Consider the following 15,990-nt stretch of genomic DNA (forward strand, 5'->3'; position numbering starts at 1 on the left):
CTTGTAGCTTGAAAGAAAATTATTAGCAAGCGAGGATTCAAAGAACGTGGTACGTAAACGGCGAAACATTGTGATACATGAGAGTCTAATCCTAGTCCGTGAAAAACAAATTATCCGACTAACGGCGCATAATAAACTGCTTTGTTTGCTGCGCATGAACGCCCGAAGCCGGGCCGAATTAAAGCGATAAGCGAAGTTTTCCGACGTAAAAGTGGAGGATCTCGTATCCAAAGTGGAGCTTACTCTCGGAATGCCTCGTCGTCCTTCGTCTTTCTCGCTTTCTCTCCTCGATCCACGAGCATCGAAGTTTCATTTATCGTCGTCGTCCCCCCTCCCCTCCCCTCCCCCCCGGCTACGTGCTCCCCGCGGAACAATCCAATTTACGATCGATCAAACTTTACGACACTTTCGCGATTCTTAGAGGGGTGTCGTTCGTCCGACTCTGTATGTGCGTATTGCTGGAGAGGACGCGCGCGTATCTGCCGCGAACACCTCGTATGGCATAAAATATTGTGCGATCTGTACTTGGCAACGACGGTGACGACGACGACGACATACGCGCTATCGCGCGAATTCGTTGCATGTCCGACATTGAGAAGTAAGATCTGCCAAATGCGGTCTCTTCTCGTTGGCAGCCGTACCACGGAAATTTTCCCCGGGCTAAATCCCGACCATAGGTGAAATAAATGAGCGAACATCTTGAATGTTTATTTCCTGCGATAAGCGTTTGATCGAATTAATGTCTGATTATCAAGATGTACATTATATAGGATATAAAACATCCATATAATGTCTTTACAGCTGTACATACTTAAAAGAATATCTTATAAAAGATAATTTTCGGATAACATGGCATTTTCAGAAAGAATGTCTTGAAGATACCTTTAAAACATTTTTAAATAAAATCTTAAGGATGTCTTAAAAAAAAAATTTATTTTTATGTTTTATGTTTTTTTATGTTTTTGAGTTAAAAGTTTGATTAACTTTTACTAATCAGATTTTGGTGTAAAAGCTTTTCTAGGATATGTCTTTCGCGTTTGTCTCTTGTCAGTGTGACGAACACACGCCTTCCACACTCTCATTATATCTAATCTGTCTAACAATTCGGTAACGCGCACCGGCTGGCACCCTCGAGGCACAGCTGCGAAGGGCTCCCGTATAGTCGGTCAGGGTCCGAACATTTATGAGCCCATGTCGAACGGGCGTCTCACGTAACTTCGGTAATCCGCCGTCATAGGGTTTTGTCCGTGATTGGCCGCAATTTTCCGAGGCCGTCGCGCGTAGCATCCCGAAAAAAGCGGCCGCTTCCAATCGGCGCACGCTTGAAAGGCTCGTAAACGTTACGTGCCGCAAACTGGTCGCGAAAAAGAGCCAGTTTTTCCGCGGACGTTCCCGTGCTGCCCATCGGCAGCAGGACAACGGTACACACACCGATCCGCGGTCGTTACGCGAATGCGGAGCGGATAACATTCTCGCTTGCGCTTCGATTACGCGACCGCAATGGCAATATCCCCCGCGACCGGCGCGGGCGCGGCGCAACGCACAGTAGCCTCGTTATACCGTTCGCGTCTGTGTAAATTGCCGGCCGCCTCTGATATCTGCGTTAGGATCGCGCGCCGCGTCGTCACGATTTATAAAATGAAATTGCAGCGGCACGTGCAGCGAAAGCTATATGTACCCGCATACATGCGCGGACTCTCCTTCCCCGCAATCTCGCGAATTTGAATATAACGCGCTAAATGTCACCAGATGGACTAACCGCCGCTGGCGCTATTGTAAATATCTGTACTGTGCATATTCCGATTATTTGGCGATATCTTTAAAATTTCAAGTTCTATTTTAAATGTTTTAAAATACAAGTGTTTTAATATTAAAGAGCTTTGATTAGATGAGTTCTTAGAACATATATCTAATAATGCAAAATCTTTTTGACACTAATCGCAAAATATTACTTTTGCTATTTATCATACCTGAGGCTTGATTAATTTTTTAGTTATTGAATATCATTATTATTAAATAGAAATAATTGCTTGTTCTGCCAATATTGATTAACCCGGATTAACCAGAAAATGTTTATTATTTTCGACAACAATTGGCAACGAGTGTAATGACAAACGACTTTACAGTAAAATAGTGACGACTTCGCCCCGGTCTCCCCTAATCCGTCTTCGTAGGATCTTGGCTCATCAATAGTTTCATTCCTCGCTCACGATTCTGTTTCGCGTTCTTTGACGACATTGCAAACCGGCAAGTCACGATGAAATCAACTATAGTTTCCTCTCGCACGCTCGCCTTTGATGCGCGTAACGAGACTGTGGTGCACCGCGACGTATTCTGGTGTCAAATGATAGTCCCTTTTAACGAAATTAGCTCTCTAGAAAGCGTCAAAAGTCACACGCGTTTCTACATTCCGCAAAATCGTACTCTGCGATCGTAATAATTAAACGATTGTTGCGGTTTTGTCGCCACCGTCGTCGTTTATGTCGCCGTCCAAAACCGGACGAAATTTTCCGAAGCGGATTTGGTGATAATTGTCGAGATAAATCGCTTTCGTCTCTAAAGCTGATCTAAATTAGGAAATCCAATAATTTGCAAGGACGAAATATAGATTTCTGGAAACAAATTAAGAATATATATATTTGATGTTTCCTTAATTGATCAGTTTGTCTAGATTTTTGCGAGCTTTCGCCAATCAATACTCAGAGACGAAACTCGCGTCAGATTTTCAAGATATCCATCTTGAGCGCGCCATCCGTGACAACGCCATAACTCAGCCTCCTTCGGATCGCCTAATTAACGAGCTCCTCGGGATCTTCGTGCCGGCCTCGGATGCCAGCCGCTCGAGGTCACACAGAGTGTCGAGGGACACAGTATAGTCGCCGCGTTGCGTTGCGCCTCGCCGTAAAAACGGCCGACGCGGACGGCGAAATCGCAATAAACAATGGACCATGCGCGGAGAACTGCGCACGGTTGCTCACTTAATTAGCATGCAACGTGCCCACTCCTCCGAGTTACCGAAGTAACCCGGAATGGAAGAGGAGCGACGTGCTAGGAGATCAGATCCTCGAGACTCTTAATACTAGAATGGCCGAAGCGTGATCCTGTGTGTAACGACGAACGTTCGAATCCTTCTTTCGGAGATTTTCAAACGATTTAAATAAAACGTACAGATTCAAGCTGCTTTGAATATCGTTCGAAAACGGAAACTCTTGGAAAGTCTTAAAAAAATTCTGAAAGTTGTTAGTGTCAATCTTAGGACTAGCTTCTTATATCGAGCTGAATATTTGTATGTATAATAATATATATATCTGGTAAAAATGTATATTAAATAAATTTTTTTAAAGAATATGCATTGTAGAATATAGTTATAAAACCGATAATCAGGCACGGAAAAAAAGGATTAGCTACTATAGTAAATTTAAATAGGGACAGCTAACATTTTTTTGCAGCGAGAGCAAAAGGTTTTGCTACTATTGCTAAATTATAGTTCTCGCTGCAAAATAATGTTGGGTGTTCCTAAATTTGCTACAGTAGTTAATCTTTTTTTTCGTGGACATGTTTATTATAATAAATTGCCAAAAATGTAAACATTTTAACAAGGATAAATTGTGAGAGAAAAATGCTCGCCATTTGAAAAATTCTTGCCAGGTTTCATAGATTTATATCCATAATCCTAGGAAATCCATCATTTTTTGAAAGTCTTGAATTTGAAAAAATCTTATCTTAGAAATTCTTGAATATGTGAAATATTAAAAACTTTTTAATCAAAATTCTTATTTATCGTCTGCGTACAAAATAGATGGCTCCTATGAACCTGGCATCCTCACCATTAAAAAAAAGTTCGGATATATGGCACAATTAAGTGCTAATTTATTGCTCTAGTCCTGAATTTTGTGCTCTTATCCATTAGCAGGAAATATTTATATTAAACGACTTTTGTACGTGACACTATAATAGCATCGCCACAATGTCAATTGACCTTGTTAAGTTAAATAGTGAGCAATAAATTGGGACCAGAATATTTTAAGAGAGACTAAATTCTAGCATCATTTTAATACCAAAATCGGCACAGCAACTAATTTGTTTAATGTACTTTACTCTTCTATATCTTTGTGTGTTTTCGATTATTTTTAAAGTTGTTTCATGAATAATAAATTCCAAATTAGATATTTTACGAATATTTGATTGGATTTGAGAAACATTTTGATGTTATACCTGTATGGTTAACTTTTTATTTTTGACCGTTTTGCTCTTATGCAGTTACGGTAACCGATATCGGTACATTCATAAGTATTCAATACTCTCGATATCTCTTTGCAGTATTTTAGAACACAAAATTAGCACAAAATTCTGATATAGGTATCGGTTTTTTTGTTTACACGGTATTCTATACTTATTTTTCAGGAGTGGGAGTGCTATAGCTTAACGTAAAAACAGTACCCCCACTTTTGATATTGATTTCCTACGAATAGATAGAAGCACAAAATTCAGAACTAGAGCAATAAATTAGCACTAAATTAGCATTTAATTATGCCGTATATCCGAACTTTCTTCTAATGGTGCTGGAGGTGCTAGGTGTACAGAAGTAAATAGATAATGCACATTAAATAATAGATTTAATAAATCGTAAAGTATGTATTATAAAAAAAATATAGAAATATTTAAGATTTTTTAGACTTTTAATATATTCAAGACTTTTGTAAGAATTTTATAACTCTTAAGGAAGCAATAAATTCTTTTATATAAATATAAATATAAATATATAATATATTTAAATTAAATTATAATCATATATTTAAATTAAAACTTTTTCGATATCGAATAATATTTGAAACGACTCAAGATTTTTGTTATGTATTTAAAGTGATCTGATGTCGCGAGCTCATCGCTTTTTGTGTCTCGCGGAAATTCAATCTAAGTAGTAAAATGGCCGAAACAGTCAACTTGATCACTAAATAAAATCTAAATATAATAAGAAATAGAAATTTGGACCACTGAGGTTTTTTAATACCTTAAAAAATCTTAAAGTGAAAATTTTCGTTGCCTTAATCAGTTTTAAAGCAACAAAAATCAGCCTTTAAGCTTTAAATCAATCTTAAAGCTTTTATTTTTTCTATAAGTCTTTTATTATTTATCATTATTTATTATGTATCATTATTATCATCGTTTATTAGTATAATGCGAAATTATGTTGATGCAAATTGCTAAAGAACAGTTTCTCAGTATTTCGAAAATGATGTTCGCCTCTTATCGTACGTAAGAAGGGAAACTATTCCACAAAATAGCCAACTTTTGGCTAATCCGGCGCGGCGGAACGACTTCGTGACGCCACTAAGGACGACGTTCTCCTCGCTACTCTCGAAAATGTCTTCATCCTTGAACCCACGCGATCCTTGCCCTCGCGCAAACGCAAAGTGGATCGTGTCGTACGATGGGGAAGCAAACGGCGAGAGTGGCAACAATGTTGGACTATAGATGGACGGAAACGCGTTCTCTTCACGTAGAAACTCTCGTCGAATAGTACGTCTCGTGTCCCTGTACCGCACTAAGTCGACGTAATTGGATACCGGATGAAATTTAACATCTCACGCAAGATGATTTTACCAGCCACGCGAGAGAAACAAATCGTGTAATTTCTCGCGCGCGCGAGAATGCGGCTCCAGAAGAATGACATATTAGTATATCAGTTTATCGAGTAGTCGAGTGATTATCATAGTAAATGGGATTTTTGCTATTCTCGTCTTATCTTATCTATCTACAAACTTCGCCATGTTTGCATATCACTTCCATATCACGAAATAGATAAGTATCTTTTATTGGCATCTCATCGACAAGTGGAGTCTTTCCAAAATTATAGTCTATAATACGGTTATAAAAATTTCTTCTGAAGGGAACAATTTTACAGTAGAAATCACAAAAGCAGTAGCCAGGTGCCATACTCCTCGCGCTTATCGAATTCTGAAACGAGGATTTATTGTCGCGTTTGCTGCATTATTACATCGTGGAAAATCCGAGATAGCGGCGGGGATAAAGATTATTGGACAAAGTTATCGTTGAAAAATAGATGTGACACGACAGAAACGGCGAGGTTGTGTGTGCTTGAGGTTTTAAAATACCTCGGCGTGCCCAACGCGCGAGATATACCTACACTCGGCTGGCCGGCCGAGAGCCGCCCCCGGCCGGATGCGATATTAACGACGATGCTTTTCGAGCTAATGCGATTCCTGGTGTCTACTAGGATTTTCAGTGCTGTCAATTACCGTTTAAAGTGACGTCGCCTGTGTACCTGTGTAGGTGCCACGTGAGGGCACTGAACTTCCGCGACCCGATGCGGAGCGCGATACCGCCGCTCGAGCTCGATACGGAAGGTGAGCCGCGCGTTCTCTCTCTCTTCTCTCTCTCTCTCAATTGGAAAAATTGACCGTCGCGTTTTTCGCCGCACGAGAGTCGGACGTAATCATCTGTGTGTGCAAAGGAGTCGTCGTCGTTGAACCGGGGGGGCGTTGAACCGAGAATGTTAACCTTTAACGCACGCCCGTTTCTGGTACCTCTATTATCCACGACACCGCCTTTACGGGCTATAATTACGCGCGGGTTAGCATTAAGAATTCACAAACGCGTCGTCTACTCGCGTCTCGCGTCGCGTCGTTTTCCCTTCCGTGCGAGAGGAGACGATATGACGACGGCGACGGCGACGGTGACGCGGTTTGCTGAACCACTGAACCAGTTTCGTGAAGGGGGCGTAGAGGAGGGTGTAAATTGCTTTCTCGCGCCGTTCCGTAAATACCGCCGTCAGTTTGGTGTGAAACGCCAACGACGCTGCTAGATGCTGCTAGATGTACCGATGCTATTCATGAGGCAGATCGTCTCGCTGTGAACTTGCGACATTCGTATGGAGTGCGACTGGATTTCGAGAATGGATTTCGTTACGATGAGAATTCTTCTATTGTCGTTTGATATAAATTTAAAGAACACAGAAATATACTGCTCTCCTTTTGGTTTATTTTTATCTTGTGATATTTATATAATATCTATGTATAACAGAACTTTACTAACAGTTAAGTTCAATAAACGTATATAATTATACACTACACAAATAATTGAATAGTATTAAAAATTCTATTTTACTCACTTTTGATTTTTATTTTTAATAAAGAAGTATTATTCTTTATTAAAAATATTTTCTTGTAAGGGTAAATTTTATGTGCGATTTTGTGCTGAATGAGGAATGATAGCTCAGCAATAACATGTTAGGTTGCCGCGTAAATAATCCGTTGTTCAATCAATAAATCAGAATTCAATTTTCCGTAGCACTGTTTGATGTTGTCTGGTTCAATGCAGGTTTCTGAAAGAAGAGCATGCGCTGCACCGGGCGGTTGCTGTTTCTGCTTATATTCAAATGAAGCACTCGCTGGCGTGATGCGGTACTTAGGTATTAGTGACTTTAGCACGATTGCCCGTCCCGGCGCGGTTGCAGTTTTAATTGGTAGCGGCAGGAGAGAAAAGCGTCTCTCTCTCTCTCTCTCTCTCTCTCTCTCTCTCTCTCTCTCTCTCTCTCTCTCTCTCTCTCTCTCTCTCTCTCTCTCTCTCTCATCTCTCTCTCTCTCTCTCTCTCTCTCTCTCTCTCTCTCGAGTGGAGGATGATTTACAATTAAGGGGAGTTTACACACGCAATGATTAGGGAGCCAATCGACTAGCGCCAGTAAAAATGCAAGTGTCAACACTTGATACAAACTAGTGGCGCTAGTAATGTGGCGTTTATTGGCGGTTATTGGCCAACAACCAAAATTGAAAAACTCAAAATTTAAGGTTATATATGCTTGCTGTCATTTACTATGTGTTTAATTAATAAATGTTAAATATTTTCCATATTATACGCTAATAGCATCACTGTGTAAACACTTATGAGTTTGCCAGTCGGTTTCTGGCGCCGATGAATGCCAGTCAGTTGGCGCCACTAATCATTGCGTGTGTAAACGCCGCTTTAGTAAGGAAGAATCGCGATATCTCACAGTAGCACAACGCACAACACATTTGAACTACTTAGTGACTAGTGATGTCGTGTTTCCATCGTCCTAATATGAAACAGGCGTTGCGTGAGATTCAGCAACTAAGCGATTTTAATTAATTGTGACAGATCAAACTATTGTAGTTATATAGCATGCATGTAAATTAAGAAACACGAACAATTTTTTTGGTATTTTAGCTTATTATTGAATAAATAAATATACTGACATTTTTCGGTTATCGGTCAGAATCTTATGCTTAATAATAATTTTTGTGAATTTTATATATAAAAATTAATAAGTGTAGAGAGTATTATGTATAAAGCATGTCCGATGATCGAAAATGTCAATATTTATATTTATTCTAGTCAATTTTTATTTATTTTATTCTGTATTTTACACAAATTGATAAAAAATTTACTTTATACATTTATTACATACATGGTGTAAATTAAAATATAATTTATTATATTTTAATATACCTATGACATATATATGTGATCATGTAATATAAAAATTTTTTTAATTGGTCTTTTAAATTATAGTGCGGCTGTTTGTTAACACGTGTGATATTAAGACTTTTTTCGCACTGACACACAAATGTAATGTAATCTTACGTCAGCTTAAGATATTCGGTATTGACGTTAATCGACACGGTTTGCAAGCATCATGCAATCCCACGTCGTGCAATACTCTCATCATTGACAAACTAATTGCTTTTACACCCTCCAGCGGATACAATTAACGCCTCGTGCAAGGTTTACCCTAATGGAAGTTACCTTAATGTAAGATTCGATCGTGGTGGTTGCTTACTGGACACCATCTACATCGATCGAAGGCAAAGGAACGATTGTTCCCGTACTTTTCGATGCAATTTGATTATTAGTGCAATTAACTTGAAAATGCTGTTTAAGATATTTTTATCTATTGTTAAAAATAAGAACTAATGTTAACGTTATTTTTTTATTAAATTAGCGTATATTATAACATCATTTATTCCGAATTTAAAAAAGAAACTGTGTAACTTTATAGTCTCTAATTTTCGTTAACGCGCACGGAGATAATCTTCAAGAAAAAGAAGTTACGTGTCAGAAGAAAAAAGTCTTCGTATCTCCCCGTAACTTATTATTGAGAATCAAACGGGAAAATAACCGGGATACTGAAGTTTAGATTATCGGAGCACCGATTAAGGGCTGAAGAAGCTCTGAAATATCTTGCCGGTATACTTGGTGAGCAAAGTTTTAAGAACCTCATTTCGCATAGAGATCCAGGAGCATCGGGAGATTTCGTCAAAACAGCTTACTGAGGCAGTGAGTTGGCGTCGGTGAATTAGCTCAACTCCGCGTTGAGGATTTTCGCGATTCCGCAAAATCACGGCGAGGATGGGCAGTTCGAGAGGCAAGCTCGGCGTCAAATCTGCGGCCCTGTTAGCCCTGACCCAAACGCCCACTTTTGCTTACCTTCTTCGATATCGTCCTCCACGTCGTGCATAATGCACACGCTCTGAGAAGACTCTGGATTGTCTTATTCTCGATCGCGAACAGATGACCAAATCGGGAAGCGAGAAAAATCAGTGGCATTAGATATAGGTTAGGTTATTTTCAAGTTTCTCTTTGGAAGAAAATTTATTAGACAAAGCCGTTGAGATCTCTTGGCAGTGCACTCGGTGTCGCGAAGTAAATCTTACTGATTTTGAAATATCTCGTTGAAAATAACGACGAGATACGGAAGACATTAAAAGTCGTGTGTCACAAATAGTAATATTATATCGTGCTATTTTGTTGCCGTACAAGAAATCGAGATGATTAAAGTATCGCGCGAGTGATTTGCTCGAAATTTTACGTTGTTTATTTTATACGAGCGTAGAAATTTTATCGTGCTTATATAAACGCGGTAAGTGCGGCGTTAAGCTGCCGGTGTTTACCGGCGCATCGCGGCATTTTTGTTTGATACGCGCTCGTCGCGGCAAATTGCGTTCAATATATCCACTAGCATCGTGGCGAGCGTCGAAATATCACAGTGAGCGGATGTGTTTTCTAGCCTTTCTCGTCCACGTCCCCGACATAAGCTGAGAAATTTGCACGTAATTTCTGGTTACACCTGAGCCGACGCGTGAGAAGTGGGGTGGCCGGCGGGCGAGATGAAAAGAGGAAAAATCACGCGGGAGAGGGAATCCTCGGGGATATACGACCGGGCAGACTTCCTGATGAAAACTTAACAATATGCGGCGCGCGTGAGTTTGATTAAACTTGCAACACGCGGCTATACACTATCTTGCATGGAAATGAATTAGTGGAACGTGTAACTCTTGTCAAGTACCGGAAGAATATGAGAACTATGCTCCGGTACATATTCCCCTTCTTTATTTAATCTCTCATATACGAAACCATCTATTTTATTTAAATTTATCTTGAAAATTTTTATCCCTTAAATTCTACGGCTTTGCAAAACTATTATTAAAGTAATGCAATTTTAATTTAACATTTTATGCTTCTATTCTTTTCTGTATGTGTGTATGTAATAATCAAAATTACTTATAATTTAGGCTGTTCTCTGTTTATACAAGCACGTAATTGTAATATAATTTCTTTATCAAGATCAATTTTATTCCTTAAATTCTACGGTTTTGCAAAACTATTATTAAATGCAATTTTAATTTACCGTTTTATACTTCTATATTTTTGTATGTGTATGTGTAAAATAATGAAAAATACTGTTTGGACTGCTGTCTGTTTACTGCAGACATACATAAATTGTAATATAATTTCCTTGTCAAGATTAAATCGCTTGCAACGTAATAGTTACGTTATCAGAATTTTACTGCGATCGCTGAGGATTAGGAAGAACATTTATCAATTACTGCAATTTGCACGAACTAAATTCCAGCTTTAGACGAGGAAAGATTAGAAGAGTTAATTACATCAACTACTTCCAGTTGCATATACCAGGGTATCCTAATATTTGAGCACTCGACGGGCCTATTTCTCGTACACATAGTCGAAACTTTTAATCACCCGAAGTAATCGCCGACGTTGAAATTACGATCTAATAATAGCGAATGGGTCTACGCGCACATTCATACAATTTAATGAGAAGGATCATCGAGCGCCTTAGACTCGGGAGTTAATCAGCTTAATCTATATTCTTGGAAAAGGAGAAATTCAAAGCTCCTTCTTTCCCCAAGCGGATCCTTATCTTGTGTTATTATTCTGTTTTAGTGCTCCACGTAATTGGGGAAGACAGTCAGATTCCCAATGGCGATATTTAATATCTTACCCAAATTCACTTCTGCAGTTGTCTATTTACATTGAGAGCATATCTTCTTAATTCTTAAAATGTGCACAAATTACATTTAAATTCTCTTTTAATTTACGATAACTACACTACTTTCCATTTCAGCAGACAAATTTTCCAGTTAAAAATCAAAGATCTCGTGATATGTCAAGCAATCTTTTTTTTCATATTCTCTTACGCGCGATATGATTTTAAGTTTATCGTAGTTTCATCGAGTTTGGAATTGATTCTTCAAGCGTAAGTTTCCTCGAAATCATACGTGAAACCGGATTCCGCTTCTCGCTCCTGCAGGTAATCGCATTTTTGTAAGAGCGCCTGATCGATATGAAACATTCTCGTTGCGACGAAGGCGAGTAATTTCGGTCGGATCAAATTCAAGCCGACTGCTGCACCTATTCGCTCTACCTTGGATTAACTGCGTGGTTTCTGCGCAATGCGATACCTAATCTAATCCGCCTGCGCGAGCTCGAAAACCAACGTCGTCATTAATTACCGGTGCGCTACCGGTACCCTTGCAATAATGCGGATGTACGCAGAGCGAACTATGTATTGCACGAATTTAGTGTCCTGATGTATTTGTACGATTATTATACGATAAATCCAACTCTTAGAGCACACGAGCAACTCTTTTTTATTTTTCTGTTAGCGATAACTGGATTTTTAATTTCTTATTTTACGAATTATTAATGTGAATGGTGATATTGTCGTATGACGGCATATTTTCTAAAATTTAGAATAATTGAATACTTTCGAGATTTTTTTATTTGTCCCCTATTTATCCCTTTAGGACAGTCTTTTTTTATTTCACTACTAACAATAATCGAATTTTTAATTTTTGATTAATGTCGTGATTAAGTCTTTATTAAATAAATTGATACGACTGATTGCCATGGCGATATATTTTATAATTTAGAATAATTGCAATTTAAGATCTTAAAAATGCATCCCAATGCCAGACAAAAGAGGAAGATGGCTTTGACATCGATTACATATCGTGATGAAGCAAAGTACAATATAATATCGCATAGATTGATGTAAATCGCAACGCCATGAGAGATGCAAAAGGCACATGGCCGCAAAACCACGGAGCTCGACTTAAAAGGTGATTTAAAGCGACACATGCTTAAAGCGACCATTTCCGGGTTTATTGTCGCTGCGAGTGACCGAGAGATCGAGGATCGTTAAAAACGCGAAGAAAGCTGCGGGAAAAACGCCGATAGCTTTTAACAAGAGTCCGATGAAAGTTTGCGATCTGATGGCTCGTCAAAGCTCTCAATTTTTACAGTTTGATCACTTTTCTAGAAAAAAAAAAACTGCCTAAGAAGTAGGCTAAGCGGGGATTAGAACTTTTTGGCGACGTGGGTTTTTTACTAATAAAATTACTATAATAATATTTGAGTGAATCCATAAATTGAATTTGCGTAAATAAAAATGCTGAATATGAAACAACTACTATGAGCCTAGACTGCGTAAAAAATCGCTATGTCTTTATGACATTGTTTACTTTCTTCAGTGTGAATAAATGTGAATATTATACCACTTTTCCAATTTACTAAATCACACACGACATCAAATTTTTTATAAAGATATATACACGATAAACCATATAGGAATAAGCTCAATTTGCTTAAACTTACGTAATTGTTGATCAATTGCATCAAGAACGCAGTTTATATTACCACGATAATGCGGGCGCAATATCTGTAATAGATTAAATCTATAATTAATTACCTGGCAGCATTGATCATCGATTAAATCCATAATTAATTACCCAATGGTATCGATCACCGTGCACCGGTTAAATCGATACCCCACCTGCTTCATAGGTTTAGACTGATTGACCTAATTTCTCTTGCTTTCCCCTTCCCCCTTCACTCTTCGTGCTTCTCTCGATCCACCTCGATCTGTTCTAGCAGATACGTACATGATTGGCAAAACTGTTAGCTCGGTTATCGGCATATCTTAGCGAGCCATACTGGAATACGATTCAATGGAAAAATTATATACAATTATATTCTTTTGATTTCGCGTGTCCATCTCACCGCTAGTTATTCTAGGAAGTAACGTCGCGTAATTATGCGTCAGTAGCAGCAGTTTCAAAAGCGAGCAAACGAAAAAGCTTTCTTAGCGGCTCGTTATCCAAGGATAATCGAATGTACGTGGTACGCGAGCGTGCATTTCGCCGCAGCGAAATTGCATAATTTGCCTTCTCCCTCTCGCCCTCTTATTAATGATTTACGTAGGCAAGGCTCCGGCGGCTTTTGTATTCAAATGGCTCCGAATAATTGGTACTACTCCCTTTAAACAACTATCGGCAGAACACTTAGTTAATGAGCTCGTCAGGATACCGCAACTGCCACGTCATTATGCAGGCAAACGCGCGTGCAATGATAAACGATCTTATTAAAAGGGGCTTTGTTTCGGCGGCAAAGGGATTCTTAACGGTGACATTTGAAACTAACGGACAAAAGATGATATGCGAGGATGTCTTTAATGGAAATCGCGAATGGTCTTTGTTCAACGAGAGAAGCGATTTCTATTGCTTCCGCTGAAGAACCTTGGCAAACACGTGTTTACAGAGATATCTGCAAACAGAATTTTCGCTGTAAATTTCAAATATTCCCAGCTTTCTGTTATATTGGCTTTTTCCCTAAGGTGTTCACAGGTGTCCGATGAAGCCCATTGCTAAAAGGTGGGTCTCTCTTATTATAACTCTGGTAATGAAAAATTCAGCTCAGCACGATCGAACGAAAACGCGGTGGCTTTTGAGTGGGCAAGGATGGCCCTTCCCCTCCAGGTCGTCATCTCGCCCCCGACTTGCTAACACGATAAAGCTTTCAAAAGTGGAATCTCATAAATTACATGAGACAGCGGGTCATAATGACGAACTGGGGCATCCACTTGCGCGCCTGCGAAACTTTTTTCCGAACCGATGGCACATCGAGAGAGAGAGGGGGGAGAGGAGAGAGAGAAAGAGAGAGAGAAAATCGATTACGCGCTCGCCCGCCAAAATTCCACGTCGAGAAATTTGTCTACGCATCCGGTGACTGCTCCCGGGATAACTCGATGAAGAGTTTCGGGCTGGTTTAGCCCGAGCTTGGATATGATTAGGCCATCAGCTAACGCGTTAACGCGATTTGCCTGCTGGCGTAGGCAGGGCGAGGGCGGGGCGGGGATCCCGTTACTTGATGGATTAACCGCCGCTTATTTCCGGTCCGTAGCGCTCGCTATATCGGGATTAAAAGTTGTGCCGTCGACGTCGAAGGTTTCACGTGATGCGGTCGCTCCAACGGAGCGTATCAATGCGCTCGTGATGTAATCGTAGCAACAAGCTCAATCTCGCGGTGTATCATATACAGTGCGCCACGATTGAAATTCTTCAAACAGGAATAAAATAACGAATTGTCGATTCGATTATATTGCAGTGGACTTTCCAACGATTATCGTGTTTTCTTTGGGTCACGGATCCCCAATGAACTGATAATCAAATTTTTTAGAATTTTGTCATACATACAGGACTCTCATCAGGGAGAGAGTAAGATCTACCTTTCGTTAAAAATCCAGACTAATTACACGATGAATTAAGTCTAAAGATTCTAGTTTTTAATCAGTCATTTAATTTTAATATTTTAATATTTCAATAAGTCCCTCGATATTCGATTCTTAGCAATTTTAGTCGAGAAAATGCTGATGGAACGGCAGGCGTCCTATTACTGCCCACTCCTTCGCACGTTCGGAGTCACATAAATTAGTCAGCGGAAATTAGATATTAATTTTGATCGTGTGGAAGACGCGCGGGATTGGATGAAATCCCGCGGAACGCATTACGTTCGAAGATTTAACGAATAACGCGATTCATGGCTGCCGATCGCGCGGCCCAATGGTCGCGGCGCGGCGGCGGCGGCGACGGATCGACGCACCCATACCTCGCCCATCGTAATATCTACTACTCTCGCGAGGAATCTGCCTATCCATCACGCACGCTTTTAAACCGATCGACGTCATAATTCGGGTTATCGACCTCACGCTAGGCTATCATCATCCCGGGGCTATTTCCATCTCAGAGGGAATATTGCATACGCGAGCGAAATCCTTTTTAATTCAGCGTGATTAAACGCGAGGAGCCGCGCGAGCCGGAAATTTTACAGGGAATTTTACTGTGGAGGAATGGAACGTGAGCGTGGAGCAAATAATGTGCTAAACATGCCAATCATCGCGTTTTAATCAAGGAAATTTTAATCTGAGATCTGTAATGCATCATTTACTTCTCGCGACGTATAATTTAATATTTAGTACAATATATCAAAGTGTACGTCGGAGCGCTTCTGATAAAAGGAGAGATCGTCCGTCATCATCGCGCAATTGTCACGCGCGTTTTCCAAGGGGAAAGTCCCCCCCGTTTTCCGTCCGTCATGGAAAATAAATGACGTTAAGGAGGGACGCGCGACTCGCGTCGCGAATACCTGCATCTTGTACAAGTACGTCCATCCGGTCGTGATCGCGATCGTAATCCGCAGAGTTTCCGATCGATTCTGGTCACGCGTCACGTGCAGCCTCCAGCCCGCCCGTGTACCGCGGCTCGATATTGCTGGACGTGGCCCATGTATCTGGGTCAGCGATGACGGCTATAATATACGCCACACCGCCGTGCGTCATGCGCATAAATCCACGCACACAACGGTGCGTACGG

At 40.1% G+C, this 15,990-nt stretch overlaps 1 protein-coding gene across 3 annotated transcripts in view; it reads left to right on the forward strand.

Annotated features, from left to right (window-relative positions):
• The window catches only part of LOC139777807 (uncharacterized), a 166,339-nt gene that overhangs the window by 60,710 nt on the left and 89,639 nt on the right, over positions 1–15,990 (forward strand). The window contains exon 1 of one of the 3 annotated variants that reach the window (XM_071715432.1): positions 10,214–10,239. The exons of the other annotated variants lie outside the window; for them this stretch is intronic. Coding sequence (XP_071571533.1) covers positions 10,229–10,239 — 11 coding nt within the window. The 5' untranslated portion in view covers positions 10,214–10,228. Of the gene's footprint in view, positions 1–10,213; positions 10,240–15,990 lie in introns of those variants that run through there. 3 annotated transcript variants of the gene reach the window in all.

This window comes from Temnothorax nylanderi, unplaced genomic scaffold (genome assembly GCF_030848795.1).
Source record: "Temnothorax nylanderi isolate EJ_2023f unplaced genomic scaffold, tnyl_v1.0 TNYL_tig0164_pilon, whole genome shotgun sequence".
Lineage (NCBI taxonomy): Eukaryota > Metazoa > Arthropoda > Insecta > Hymenoptera > Formicidae > Temnothorax > Temnothorax nylanderi.